The sequence below is a fragment of the Pristiophorus japonicus genome, chromosome 11 (genome assembly GCF_044704955.1).
Source record: "Pristiophorus japonicus isolate sPriJap1 chromosome 11, sPriJap1.hap1, whole genome shotgun sequence".
In the NCBI taxonomy this organism is placed as follows: Eukaryota; Metazoa; Chordata; class Chondrichthyes; family Pristiophoridae; genus Pristiophorus; species Pristiophorus japonicus.
Genome location: NC_091987.1, coordinates 212942028 through 212956096, shown reverse-complemented (window position 1 = coordinate 212956096; position 14069 = coordinate 212942028). Strand labels below are relative to the sequence as shown.

Sequence of the window (14069 nt, the reverse complement as noted above, 5' to 3'; positions counted from 1 at the left end):
TTTTGTACGTCTATTTTTAAAGCTTGGTTGATTGTCAGCTGCATTCTGTGCTTCATCTCTAACTTGACCTGCAGCTGCTGGGGAAAGATTACTTTACTCGAGCTTTCGTGCATTTGCGTGTCTTCATCTTCCCACCAGGTGTGGCAAAGTATTTAGGATAGATTTTACTGCTATTGTGCTTGGCATTAAGAATCAGCTGGACGCAGGACATAGATTAAAAAATCAGGCACAGAGGATTGCAAGCTCGTAACAGAGCCAACTTGCTTTTCTGTCCATTTTAATTGTTAGAGATAGTAAAGGCTGAATTTAGGATTTTCTAAATCATACATTTTAAATGTATAAAAAACCATTTTGACAATTTTCCTTTTTATTTGAAAAATATATTGGGAAATTCAACAAACGAGCAGATGCGAATTAAATATATTTTTTGTTACATGCTTTACTTTAAAAGCCTTGCAATGGTCATGAGCAGGCACTCTGATCTGAAAAATGAAGGCCTTTCAAGCCCCAGCACTAACGGCTTTTATTTTGACACAGCTGAAACTGCTGATCAAATTAGAAACAGTGACGTTTCAGCAAGATATGTTTTCGTCCCAGCGTATCACAGTAGAGACATAGTAACGCACTTAGTAATCATAGCAATCACTTTAGTCTCATATTCAGAACCCTCTCTAACTCATATCACAACTGATATTTGATTTTAACAAAATTTTTTTGTTGATCCATCCACGTAGCTCCCTTTTACTTGTTTGACATTACATTTGTGATTCAGATGTGACAGTAACAATTCAACAAAGTTGTTCAATTAAGGGTTATGGGGAGCGGGCCGGTAAGTGGAGCTGAGTCCACGGCCAGATCAGCCATGATCTTGTTGAATGGCGGAGCAGGCTCGAGGGGCTAGATGGCCTACTCCTGTTCCTAATTCTTATGTTCTTACGTTCTAAATAAGCTCAAGCCAATCATTATTTTTATTTAACTTTTGTTGCTGTTACCCTAGATCCTTTGGGGTAGAGTTTCCGTTTGCTTCACCGAGAGCAACCTGGGCAGAATCCGACGAACCAGTGCAAAAGATCGGGGAATTATTAACGTGTGAGTTCTGCTCAAAACCACTTACGTCTGTGTTTTCCGCGATCTTTTAAGCTGCTTCAAGATTCATTTGCCCGGATCAGGCCCTGCCCGCAAAACTGGCCATGCCCCTAGTTTGAAATTGCGAGATTCTGCTGGTTCAGTAAAGCTCTTCAAATTGCGTTCATTTTCTTAGGTGTACAGGCACATATTTTAAAAGTGTTTTCCAAATCAAAAAATACTCCATTTATTAAGTTGATTAACGTACACCAATGCAACTATTAAGTGTTCATTAAAGTTTTTAAAAAGTTATATTCATTGATTCTAAATCAGGCTACGCACAGGTGGAGGACTGGACACCAATGTTCGCTTTAATTTTTTTTGGGGGGTGGTGGGGGGAAGGGATACGTGGCCCCTTTAATGGGCAGCGTGGCCATTTCGAAGTGTTGCGCTATTCCTTCCATTTGAAAGCTGCTGAGCATCCAGAGCTCTGCGGGCCACACAGCTTAAAGGGAACATTGCTGGACACCTTTATTAAAAATGCTTATTTTTCCTGATGAACCCATTTTCAGGGTTATTATTGAAACTGCACCAGGTTACCATTCTTAAATACATCAAGGAATACTTTTTAATGGGAAGTAAAAAGAAAATAAACAATTGCATTCTTTTACACAGCCCGATTGCGTTGGTTCAAGGAAGATTTTACGTTTGTAACTATGCAAATCAATTTTAGAGCAAACTAGAACGGTCAAATAACCAGCTCAATTTCAAGTGCATTTTGGGTGGATTTTCCCCGATTGCACCCCTCTGTGTTATTTCTCAGTAACACACTAAACACTAAGCTATGGGGAAAATTGGATGGTGCGAGGGGTTGGCACATTGGCCTTTTAACTCTTAACCTGATACAGATAACACAACACGCACAAAATCAGTATTCATTGGAAATCTCAGAAAAGCCACAAGGATAAATAAGATGGTCTTGCTTGAGATTTGTTCATTTTAAACCTGTGTCTTCTATTTATGCACTCGGTCCTAAACTTAAACTAGCAAATAACTTGCTTGTATATTTACATAACAATAGCACTGGAAAAAAATCAGCCAGACTTTTGTTCTGTGTATGCAATAAAATAATTGTTCGGTGGGATAGATTACTAAAAAAATCTCATCTGGAGATTCATTTTATTATTATACTAGTTGATTTCCTGTGGCATCGCACTTTGTGGTCAAGCGTAGTACTCGGGTCAAGCAGGACAAGACTGTGGTGGATGGGGGATAAAGGGGAGGAGGCAGGTGCGGCAAGGTAGAGGGAGAGAAAAGAGGAAGGAAGAGGAGGATGTTTTTACTATGTTAAAAGCGCTATATAAATGCAAGTTGTTATTACTGCGGTTAATAAATGCCAACAGATTTAAATTCTAACTGTGACACACTGTTTGTTTAAATCCACTTTGCAGAAATCTTATGTCACACACATTAATTTGTCAATATAAGAGAGTAGTTGGTGCTTGCACTTGAAGAGCTCTATTTTACAGATGAAAGTGTGCCTGCTCATCACCATTATAATGTTTTAAAAGTAAAGAAGCACTTACAAATACTATTTTTTGTTGAGTTTCTCTATTTTTTTTCAATGTTTTTTTAGTTTATAAAGCAAATGCATTTCATCTTCACCAGTCAAGATGGTATTTTATACATTTAAACTTTATGATTTAGAAAATCCTTATTTCACCCTTTCTTATCAGTTTTGGTCCCCGTATTTAACGAAGGATATACTTGCATTGGAGGCTGTTCAGAGAAGGTTCACTAGGTTGATTCCAGAGATGAGGGGTTGACTTATGAAGATAGGTTGACTAGGTTGGGCCTATACACATTGGAGTTCAGAAAAATGAGAAGTGATCTTATCGAAACATACAAGATAATGAGGGGGCTCGACATCATCATCATCATCATCATAGGCAGTCCCTCAGAATCGAGGAAGACTTGCTTCCACTCTTAAAATGAGTCCTTAGGTGGCTGAACAGTCCAATACGAGAGCCACAGTCCCTGTCACAGGTGGGACAGATAGTCGTTGAGGGTAAGGGAGGGTGGGACTGGTTTGCCGCCTGCTCTTTCCGCTGCCTGCACTTGATTTCTGCATGCTCTCGGCGATGAGACTCCAGGTGCTCAGCGCCCTCCCAGATGCACTTCCTCTACTTAGGGCAGTGGGAACAAGGTGGATGCAGAGAGGATATTTCCACTCATAGGAGAAACTAAAGCTAGGGGGCATCATCTCAGAATAAGGGGATGTAATCAGTAGAGTGGATAAGGGAGCACCAGTGGATGTGGTGTATTTGACAAGGTCCCACACAAGAGATTGATGTGCAAAATCAAAGCACATGGTACTGGGGGTAATATACTGACGTGGATAGAGAACTGGTTGGCAGACAGGAAGCAGAGAGTCGGGATAAATGGATCCTTTTCAGAATGGCAGACAGTGACTAATGGAGTGCTGCAGGGCTCAGTGCTGGGACCCCAGCTCTTTACAATATACATCAATATACATCAATGATTTGGATGAAGGAATTGAGTGTAATATCCAAGTTTGCAGATGACACTAAACTGGGTGGCGCTGTGAGCGGGACGCTAGGAGGCTGCAGGGTGACTTGGACAGGTTAGGTGAGTGGGCAAATGCATGGCAGACGCAGTATAATGTGGATAAATGTGAGGTTATCCACTTTGGGGGCAAAAACGCGAAGACAGAATATTATCTGAATGGCAGCAGATTAGGAAAAGGGGAGGTGCGACGAGACCTGGGTGTCATGCATGGTTCATCAGTCATTGAAAGTTGGCATGCAGGTACAGCAGGCAGTGAAGAAGGCAAATGGTATGATGGCCTTCATAGCTAGCGAATTTGAGTATAGGAACAGGGAGGTCTTACTACAGTTGTACAGGGCCTTGGTGAGGCCTCACCTGCAATATTGTGTTCAGTTTTGCTCTCCTAATCTGAGGAACGACGTTCTTGCTATTGAGGGAGTGCAGCGAAGGTTCACCAGACTGATTCCCGGGATGGCAGGACTGACCTATGAGGAGAGACTGGATCAACTGGGCCTTTATACATTGGAGTTTAGCAAGATGAGAGGGGATCTCATAGAAACATATACGATTCTGAATGGACGGGACAGGTTAGATGCGGGTAGAATGTTCCCGACGTTGGGGAAGTCCAGAACCAGGGGTCACAGTCTTAGGACAAGGGGTAGGCCATTTAGGACTGAGATGAGGAGAAACTTCTTCACTCAGAGAGTTGTTAACCTGTGGAATTCACCGCCGCAGAGAGTTGTTGATGCCAGTTCATTGGATATATTCAAGAGGGAGTTAGATATGGCCCTTACAGCTCAGGGGATCAAGGGGTATGGAGAGAAAGCAGGAAAGGGGTACTGAGGGAATGATCAGCCATGATCTTATTGAATAGTGGTGTAGGCTCGAATGGCCTACTCCTGCACCTATTTTCTATGTTTAATTAAGAGGGAATTCTGTTAATATTTGATGGAAGTAATCAAAGCGTGCAAGGAAATGGAATAAGATTTGAGTAAGATAGCTTTGATAAGGAGTTTCATCAGAGGTGTGGTATGTCAAATAGCCATTTCCTGTGCTAATGTTTCGATGATTCCATTGGTAGTTGTTCCCTGAAACATTACGCATTCTAAAATAACAACACACCGTGTGCAAAAAAGACACGGTGCAAAGGTTGAAGTCCACTGCCAATCCCAGAACAATGTAGTAACTACATTGGACGAGTGCTACTGAGGGGTCACATTTGATGGTGTCTGCTTAACACAAACGTTTGAATAAAAGGAATTACTTGCTTGCAGTAGTCGAATGGTTCAACATGAGCAAGCTTAAAGTGTCAAAAAGTAAGTGAATGTTGTGTGCATTTGTAAGTTAGAACATGGTTTGTTTCTATTTTGAAATCGAGATTTAATGCTTACACTTCAACCTTGCTGTTGAGAACAGTGCAGCTTGTTTGGATGGGAAATCAATATCAGCTGGTGGAAGTAAAGCTATTTTAGGTATAATTTTGTTTTTAACTTGTAGGAAAATAGCAAACAGTTACCCGCGTAACTGGCAAGGGCATGCAGACATATGCTGGTGAAAGTTACGAGGCATTGCTGTAGAAAATGCGCTTCATTTGACTTCAGTTTTACAGCGCGGAAACCTCACTCCACGATCGCAATCCTTTCTTGGCAAGGTCCTCCTCCGAGCCGCCCGGTGTGGCATCGGGCCAGGCCCATTGTTGGTCAATATAGCGAGGTTAGAGGAACGGGGACAGAGGGAAGCTGACTAAAGAGAGGAAAACTTCTGTTGAATTGGTTAACCTTGCTTTTTGAAGTCCTTTCATGTTTGTTGAGGTTGTAGATTCAACTAAATTGGGCACCTGTGGGCTGATTGTTGGTGAATTATATATTGTAACATTTATTGTGACATTAATAGGCACCTGGTGTACCAAGTGTGACAATTTCTGATTTATCTGGTACAAGATACTGGGCCAAAGGGGGAAAGTCCTTGGTTTATGACCAGAATATGTCTCTTCTAAACTCTGCAATGCCTACTTTACCCAAATACACCACACTCATTCACATGTGCATTTTGCTTGCCACTCTGGACCCGAGCCCATCACTTCTATTTCCTATTTTCTTTCTCTTGGCTTCTCTTAGGCCTTTCTCTTTTGTCTCCTCTCTTTTTGATGTCACCCAATCATGTCTGCTCCCCTCTCGGGTACATTCCCACCCCCGCCCCCCATCCCCTCCTCACCCCAGCTCTTTTTTTTTCTCTACACCCCTGTCACCGTTGCAGGCTTGAATCGTCCTAGAATATACCTTCTGTGCTTCTTTTGGTATTCTGTAAAGTGACCAAATGAGCAACCTGCCCTTTCGAGCAACAACCCCAACTGCCCCATTCTCCCCTCTTGTCTTCCCACCTAGCCTGCCCACTGAAGGCTAACCGTGTCAAATTCCTTCCCACCCTGCTCACTCACTCATCATTACCCCCTTGGACTCTGCTGGCAGATCAGCAATATTCCTCCAGAACCTCCATTCGTCCGTTAACAAGATCCTTGCCAGCCGCCACTTAACTGCCGGTGATTACAATGACATCTTGGCTTTGACTGAAACTTGACTTATCGATGGTGACACCATGGCTCTTGCCGAAACCACCTCTCTTGCCTGGCTATACTTTCCACTACCTGCCCGCCCGAACCACTGGCCTTTGTCGCCAAGACACACCTTGTTCTCTCTCTCTACTCCTCTGGCACCCTCTCCTCCCTCACCCTGTTTCACCCCTCATGCCTTCCCTTTAAAATCCTTGTCTGCACAGTGCATGCTGCAGTGAGTCGGGAATCAATTTCGTAGAGAGGCCTGAAGTAAGTGTCAGACCCCCGATGTTCAAACGGAATGGGCCAAACTCCTGTTTCTGACGGGCAACCTGGGCGCTGACAGGGAGCCCTAACCAATGTGGCTGTGCATATACCCAGTGCAGAATGAGCACTTGCAGTTGTGTGATCCAATTTCTAGACCAGTGGGGTGAATCTTCCTACTTGGATTCATTTTTCAAACCTTGGTGACATCCCTAATAAATGAATTTTTCAGTCCGGTTCCATATTTATCTTAGACATTACAATTTTTTCTATCGTAAGGTACTTACAAGAATAAAACAAGGGTAAATGTTTCCAAATGACATTTAGCTGTGGCAAAATTGCAATTGTCTCAATATTCCTTCTCGAAAATTCAAGACGGACCCATTTTAATTAGTAATTCAGTTACAAAAATGGATGGAGTGTATTGACAGTTATCTGGTCTATTAATTATGTTGATGGCAACCTGAACTGCTCATAGTTAAATAGCTGTTTCCTCCAATGACATGCCTAATGTCCACCTAATGTATTCTATTTTATAACAAAGGTATTGGCCAGTCCACTACCAATGTTTATGTCTTCAAACTGTCTGAAGGTCCTTTGCTGGTGTAATCTGTTTCTGAACCTTTTTTTAAAGTTTTGAAGCACCTGCTTCCCAAAACAAAGAAGGAGCCAATATACTACAGCAGGAAAAAGGGACTAGAGTGTGTAGCACCACTGTTCATGACTGTGGAGGAAACCCCTGAACCCATTCCAGTGAAAGTCAAAGGGGAAATTCCTAAATGGTTAAGAGGAAATCTGCTGAGAAATGGGCCCGGAAAATATGAGTTTGGAAATGACAAGTAAGTTCATCATTTTGCGCATATTTATTACACAAAAACCTGTATGTGTATATGTGTGTGTGTGTGACTGAAGAGGCTTGACCAGTTAGTGACAGCAGTCCTTTTACAGAAAAATTTGTTGGTTGAAATCATGCTGAGCAATATCACTAATAAACGCATTGATGCATTTGCATCAGGCTCCTCTGCCCTAATTACTTGAAGCACATTAAAAATTGCAGACATATTTCTTACAAGCTCGTTAATACATTTGTTACTAAAATCCCTCTAAGCGATTTCAACCCAATCATGTTTTCCTAAAGAAATGTACTTTTGTGCCAACATTACCTTACTTGTTCTTGTCAACAATAATTTTACATAGAATTTTAATTTGTCAAATTATGAAATTGATGATCCTGTTGCACAATACCCCAGGCGCCCAAACTGAGGTGCTATCTGGATAATTTGCACCAGTGGAAAAATCAGTGACCCAGAATTTTTTAGAGCGGGACCTCTCACGACATTCCCCATCAGACCTTTTCCTTCACCCTTCAGCTCGCAAATGATTTGTGCCGCAAATTGCTGATAAAGGCGCGACAAAGGGCAACGGGGCATCTGGGAGCTTGGTGAACAACAGGACCAAGAGCCTATCTCCTTAAAACAACTTGCATTTATATAGTGCCTTTAACGTAATAATGAGATTTATGATGAAGAAACAGAGGAACGATGGAGATGAAATAGGGTGAATTGGAGTCAAATTGGGTATAGAAAGTGAAATAAAGAGAGGAAATGAAAGATTAAGAGCGAGAAAAAGAGACAGAAAGGAAAAGTAAGAATAAAATATATATATTTAAAAATCTCTAGGAACAATTTACTACCCACAGGAATGAGACTCCACAGTTTCAATTGTTCCCTTTCTGGGCCAGAGAGGTTGAGTGACATTGCAGGAACATAAATCTCCTCATTGAAAGGACCCTTTACAACATTTGCTGCTTTCCATTAAAACAATATATAGCCTACTGGTCCATCTTTGTTCACTTCTTCCTGAGGGTCTAATTGGATTGTCTACCATACAGAAAGGTAACCTCAATTCCAAGCATTCTATACTGGCTGGTATCAAATCGAGTTCACTGTAAAAGTTACTATCTTTTGGGATCTGCATCTAAAGCTCCTTGGAGTCAGCCATGGCTCAGTGGGTTGCACCTTCGCCTCTGAGTCAGGAGGTTGTGGGTTCAAGTCCCACTCCAGGGACTTGAGCACAAAAATCTAGGCTGACACTCCAGTGCAGTACTGAGGGAGTGCTGCACTGTCGGAGGGGCAGTACTGAGGGAGCACTGCACTGTCGGAGGGGCAGTACTGAGGGAGCACTGCACTGTCGGAGGGGCAGTACTGAGGGAGTGCCGCACTGTCGGAGGGGCAGTACTGAGGGAGCGCTGCACTGTCGGAGGGGCAGTACTGAGGGAGCACTGCACTATCGGAGGGGCAGTACTGAGGGAGTGCTGCACTGTCGGAGGGGCAGTACTGAGGGAGTCTTTCGGATGATATAAAAGATCCTATGGCACTATTTCAAAGAAGAGTGGGGGAGTTCTCCCCAGTGTCCTGGCCAGTATGCATCCCTTAATCAACATCACTAAACCAGATTATCTGCTCATTATCACATTGCTATTTGTGGGAGCTTGCTGTGCGCAAATTGGATACCACGTTTCCTACATTAAAACTGTGACCACACTTCAAAAAATACTTCATTGGCTCTAAAGTGCTTTGGGATGTCTGGTAGCTGTGAAAGGCGCTATATAAATGCAAGTCTTTTCTTTTTCCTTTTGGTGCGAATACATGCAAAATCATTATTTTCAGTATCAAGACTGCATCATTGATGCCAGCTGACATCAGTGAGTCAAGCTTCCTCTCAACCCAGTGCCAGATGTAGTTCCTGATAATGACTTGGATGTCTGCTATGAAGAGAACGAGTGACACACAGCTGATAAAGACCCTTTATATGTGACATAAGAAAGGGAAAGTCACGTGAGCAATGCCCCAATGTTATGGTGTTAAAAGTGTCTTAAAAATGTCTTGCCTTCAAAGTTTACCCATTCATTAGCTGAACTTAGTCCTAGTAATAAGTGTGCAGGGTGACCCATTAAAGAATGAAAAAAAACAGTAGAATGTATCTCCCCGCCACAGATAACACCCTCAACCATGCTCATATATGTGTTCAATAATTGATCAAACGACATAATATACCTATACCCTCTATTTATTAAACTTCTGATCTATTTTCTCCTTAGATACAATCACTGGTTTGATGGTATGGCATTGATGCATCAATTCAAAATTGACAATGGTAATGTAACCTATATGAGCAAGTTTCTACGCAGTGATGCATACCAGACCAACAGTGCACGCAACCGCATCATGGTATCTGAATTTGGAACTATAGCGATGCCAGACCCTTGCAAAAACATTTTTGAACGTTTCATTAGCCAATTTGAAATGCTAAGTATGTACCAATTGTGCACAAGTTAATTGTTCTTTGAAATCATGTGAATATCAAACCTAGTGTTCTAATTTTAAAAACTATTTTGTTTTAAGAAGCAACTGACAATGGCAGTGTGAACTTTGCGCTGTACAAAGGAGATTACTATGCGACCACAGAAACTAATTTCATCCATAAAGTGAATCCCAGTACCCTTGACACAGAAGAAAAGGTAAGCTCGACTTTATTGCTTCAATGGATCAAACTCTATTTTGTGAAGGTTAGTTCAAGTACAATGCTGAAGTAAAAGCTGACATGAGGAAGAATTCCTTCACTCAGAGGAGTGTGAATCTTTGGAATTCTCTACCCCAAAGGGCTGTGGATGCTGAATCATTGAGTATATTCAGGGCTGAGATAGATAGATAGATTTTTGGACCCTTGGGGAATCGAGGGATACGGGGATCAGGCAGGAAAGTGGAGTTGAGGTCGAAGATCAGCCATGATCTCATTGAATGGTGGAGCAGGCTCGAGGGGCCTTATGGCCTATTCCTGTTCCTAATTATTATGTTGTTATTACATTTAACCCATATGTTTTGTTGACTTGAGGATTATATGTATAATTATGTGGTGTACACAAGTTTAAAAAACATACTAAAATTTAGGAAAAGGCTTATTGCCTAAAAAAGCGATTTGGTTGCTCTCAGTCACACCTTCCTATTTTTTCATTACACAGGGTATTCCTGTATGCAGAAACATACCCAAATTGTCACTCGATACCTTTTGCTTCAGAGAATCATATAATGTTACAACACTGAAATAGATCATTTGGCTCAATAAGTTTGTGCCAGCATGAGCCTCCTCATCCTATCCTATCCTATTCTATTCCCTTGCTTCATTCTCATAACCTCATTAATTCTTTGAGGAAGTAACAAAAAGGGGAGTTAAGGGTAATGCAGTAGACTTAATGGCCTCAAGTTTCCACATGATTTGCTCCTGATTTTTAGGAGCAACTGGTGGAGAACGGAGTATCTTAGAAATCGGAATTCTCCACATTTAAGTTTTCTGCAGTTCTCGTCAGGTAGAACAGTTTCACTTTTGAACAGAATTTTTTTTTCAAAAGGGGGCGTGTCCGGCCACTGACGCCTGATTTGAAAGTTTCCACAGTGAAAACGTACTCCAAACTAACTTAGAATGGAGCAAGTGAAGATTTTTGTAGGCTTGAAAAAACCTTGTCTACACATTAAAAAATCAGGCGCAGGTTACAAATTAGGCGTCGGGAACGAGGTGGTGGGGGGGGGGGAGGGAAGTCATTAAATTCTACAATAAATCCTTAGTTATACTTATACAAATATTATACAAATAAATCCAACCTGAATAAAAATTTATAAGCAAAGAAAAGATTAAATAAGCCATGTTCCTACCTGTGTGAAAGTGCTTCAGGCAGGCCTTTCAGGCAGCGGTTTGCCGTCGGGACCGACGGACGGCAGGGGGAGAAAGCTGCAAGAAGCCTCAGTGCTGATCATGAAAGGGGGCAATGTGGTTTTATTAAAAAATGTTAAAAATTGAACAGCTACAAAGAATTTGAATAGTCTCAAACAAGTGCATGTGTCCCGTTTATCACAGTCTATCTTTAATTACAGAATGCACTCCCTCACACACAGAAATATCAAGAAAATTAAAATGCAAGCCTTTGCAAGGGTTCAATAAACAAATTTTCACTTTTTCTGCAGCACTTTTTAAAATGGCCGAGTGCCAATGTTTACTTAAGACTGCGCATGCGCGAACGCTCCAACGCGCACGCGCAGGGTTGGCAGCACCAAAAAAACTCATTTAAATTGTACCTGCCCCCTCCTACTTACAAAATCGGCGCGAGTGGTAGGCTCCGCCCCCTGGGCGCCACGCCAAGCAGACATCGAGCTGCAAGGCGCTCGAGAATACCGCGTTTTTTTTCAGGCACCGTTTTCGGCGCGAAAAACGGGCGCCCAGCTCGGAGGGGCGCCTGTTTTGCCGCGTGTGGAAACTTGGGGCCAATATATTTGCATTTCCAAAATGCCTTTGATAAGGTACTGCATAGTAGAATCATGACTAAAGTCAGAACGTGTTGAATCAGGGGACAAGTAGCAGAATGGATAACAAGCTGGCTACAAAACAGAAAAAAGAGTGGGGTTAAAGGTAGTTACTCAGGTTGGCAAATGGTGAGAAGTGGTGTTCCACAAGGATCAGTGCTGGGGCTGCTGTTGTTCACCATTTACATAAAGGATTTGAATTTAAAGTGCTTTGGAATTGGAAGTACAATTAAAAAATTTGCGGATTACACCAAATTGAGGGCGTAGTTAATACAGAGGAGGACTGCGATTAAAGTGCAGGAAAACATTAATAAACTTACAGAATGGGTGTCTAATTGGCAAATTAACTTTAATATAGATAAGTGTGAGGTAGTACATTTTGGTTGGAAGAATAAGTGTTTAAATTGGTTAGAGGAACAGAGAGATCTGGGGGTATAGTTACACAAGTCACTAAAAATAGCGACGCAGGTTAATAAAGCCATTTTTTTTTTAAAGCAAACAATGCACTGGTGTCCATTTCTCAAGGGATAGAATTGGGAAGTAGAGAAGTAATGTTAAACTTGTATAGAACCTTTGTCTGACCACACTTGCAGCACTGAGCAGTTCTGTTTTCCATATTATTAAAAGGACATAGATGCACTGGCGAAGGTGCAAAAAAGATTACTAGAATGATACCAGAACGGAGAGGTTATATCTATTAGGAAAGACGGACCAGGCTTGGGCTCTTTTCTTTCGAAAAGAGAAGGCTGAGGGGTGACCTGATAGAAGTCTTTAAGATTATGAAAGGATTTGAGAGGGTAGACGTAGAGAAGCTGTTTCCACTAGGGGTCATAAATATAAGATAGTCACTAATAAATCCAATAGGGAATTCAGGAGAAATGTCTTTACCCAGAGAGTGGTTAGAATGTGGTTAGAACTCACTGCCACAAGGTGAATAGCATAGATGCCTTCAAGGGGAAGCTGGATAAATGTGAGGGAGAAAGGAATTGAAGGATAAGTTGATAAGGTTAGACGAAGAAGGATAGATGGAGGTGCGTGTGGAGCATAAATACCGGCATGGACCTGTTGGGCCGAATGGCCTGTTTCTGTGCTGTAAATACTATGTAATGCTTTGCAGAGTTTATTATTCCTCTTTTTCAAACAGCTATCTATTGCTCTTGTAAAAGAAATTAGGTAAGAAATTGGCCCCCACACGCATAATTTCTGGGCGTGAAGTAAGAGTTGGGACCAATTTCTGCAGTGTGATCTCCCCACCAGATTTGCTCCTCACCTGAAAGTGCCCATTGTGTCTGCCTAAAACAGGCGTTAGGCCCATTAAAGTTGTGATAAGATTTAACGTTGTAACTTGAGGTGGAAAGTGTACCCTGTTGCAGTGTGGGCATATAGAGGAGCATTGTATTCGGTGGAGTATTTCATTCATCGAATAAGAGTCAAATACTCTTCTGCCAGAGCAAGCAGTCTGCTCCATTATTAGCAATGTAGATGCATTCAGAACTACATGACATAAGGACCTGAAATGTTTGACAGTTTTAAAGGTCATCTTTATCTGTGTCATTTATGATTTTGTTGCTAGGTAGATTGGACAAAATTTATTGCAGTGAATGCAGCAACAGCCCATCCACATTATGATTCTGATGGGACAACCTACAATATGGGCAACTCGTATGGCAAAAATGGTAAAGTTACCCCATAAGAACATAAGAACATAAGAAATACGAGCAGGAGTAGGCCATATGGCCCCTCGAGCCTGCTCCGCCATTTAATACGATCATGGCTGATCCGATCATGGACTCAGCTCCACTTCCCTGCCCGCTCTCCATAACCCCTTATTCCCTTATCGTTTAAGAAACTGTCTATTTCTGTCTTAAATTTATTCAATGTTCCAGCTTCCACAGCTCTCTGAGGCAGCGAATTCCACAGATTCACAACCCTCTGAGAGAAGAAATTTATCCTCATCTCAGTTCTAAATGGGTGGCCCCTTATTCTAAGATTATGCCCCCTAGTTCTAGTCTCCCCCATCAATGGAAACATCCTCTCTTCATCCACCTTGTCAAGCCGCCATCGTAATCTTATACGATCATCTCTCATTCTTTTGAATTCCAATGAGTAGAGGCCCAACCTACTCAACCTTTCCTCATAAGTCAACCCCCTCATCTCCGGAATCAACCTTGTGAACCTTCTCTGAACTGCCTCCAAAGCAAGTATATCCTTTCGTAAATATGGAAACCAAACCTGCACGCAGTATTCCAGGTGTGGCCTCACCAATA

At 41.9% G+C, this 14069-nt stretch overlaps 1 protein-coding gene across 6 annotated transcripts in view; it reads left to right on the top strand.

Moving 5' to 3' along the window:
• The window catches only part of LOC139276467 (carotenoid-cleaving dioxygenase, mitochondrial-like), a 79420-nt gene that overhangs the window by 39463 nt on the left and 25888 nt on the right, over positions 1-14069 (top strand). For 3 of the 6 annotated variants that reach the window (XR_011595936.1, XM_070894499.1, XM_070894494.1), the window contains 4 exons: positions 7083-7287; positions 9549-9760; positions 9853-9968; positions 13376-13478. Coding sequence is in view for 5 of the 6 variants with exons in the window: in XM_070894499.1 (XP_070750600.1) it covers positions 7083-7287; positions 9549-9760; positions 9853-9968; positions 13376-13478 (636 nt within the window). In the remaining variant the exon portion in view is untranslated. Of the gene's footprint in view, positions 1-1014; positions 1088-4753; positions 4950-7082; positions 7288-9548; positions 9761-9852; positions 9969-13375; positions 13479-14069 lie in introns of those variants that run through there. The other 3 variants (XM_070894498.1, XM_070894497.1, XM_070894496.1) reach the window with 3 other exon arrangements.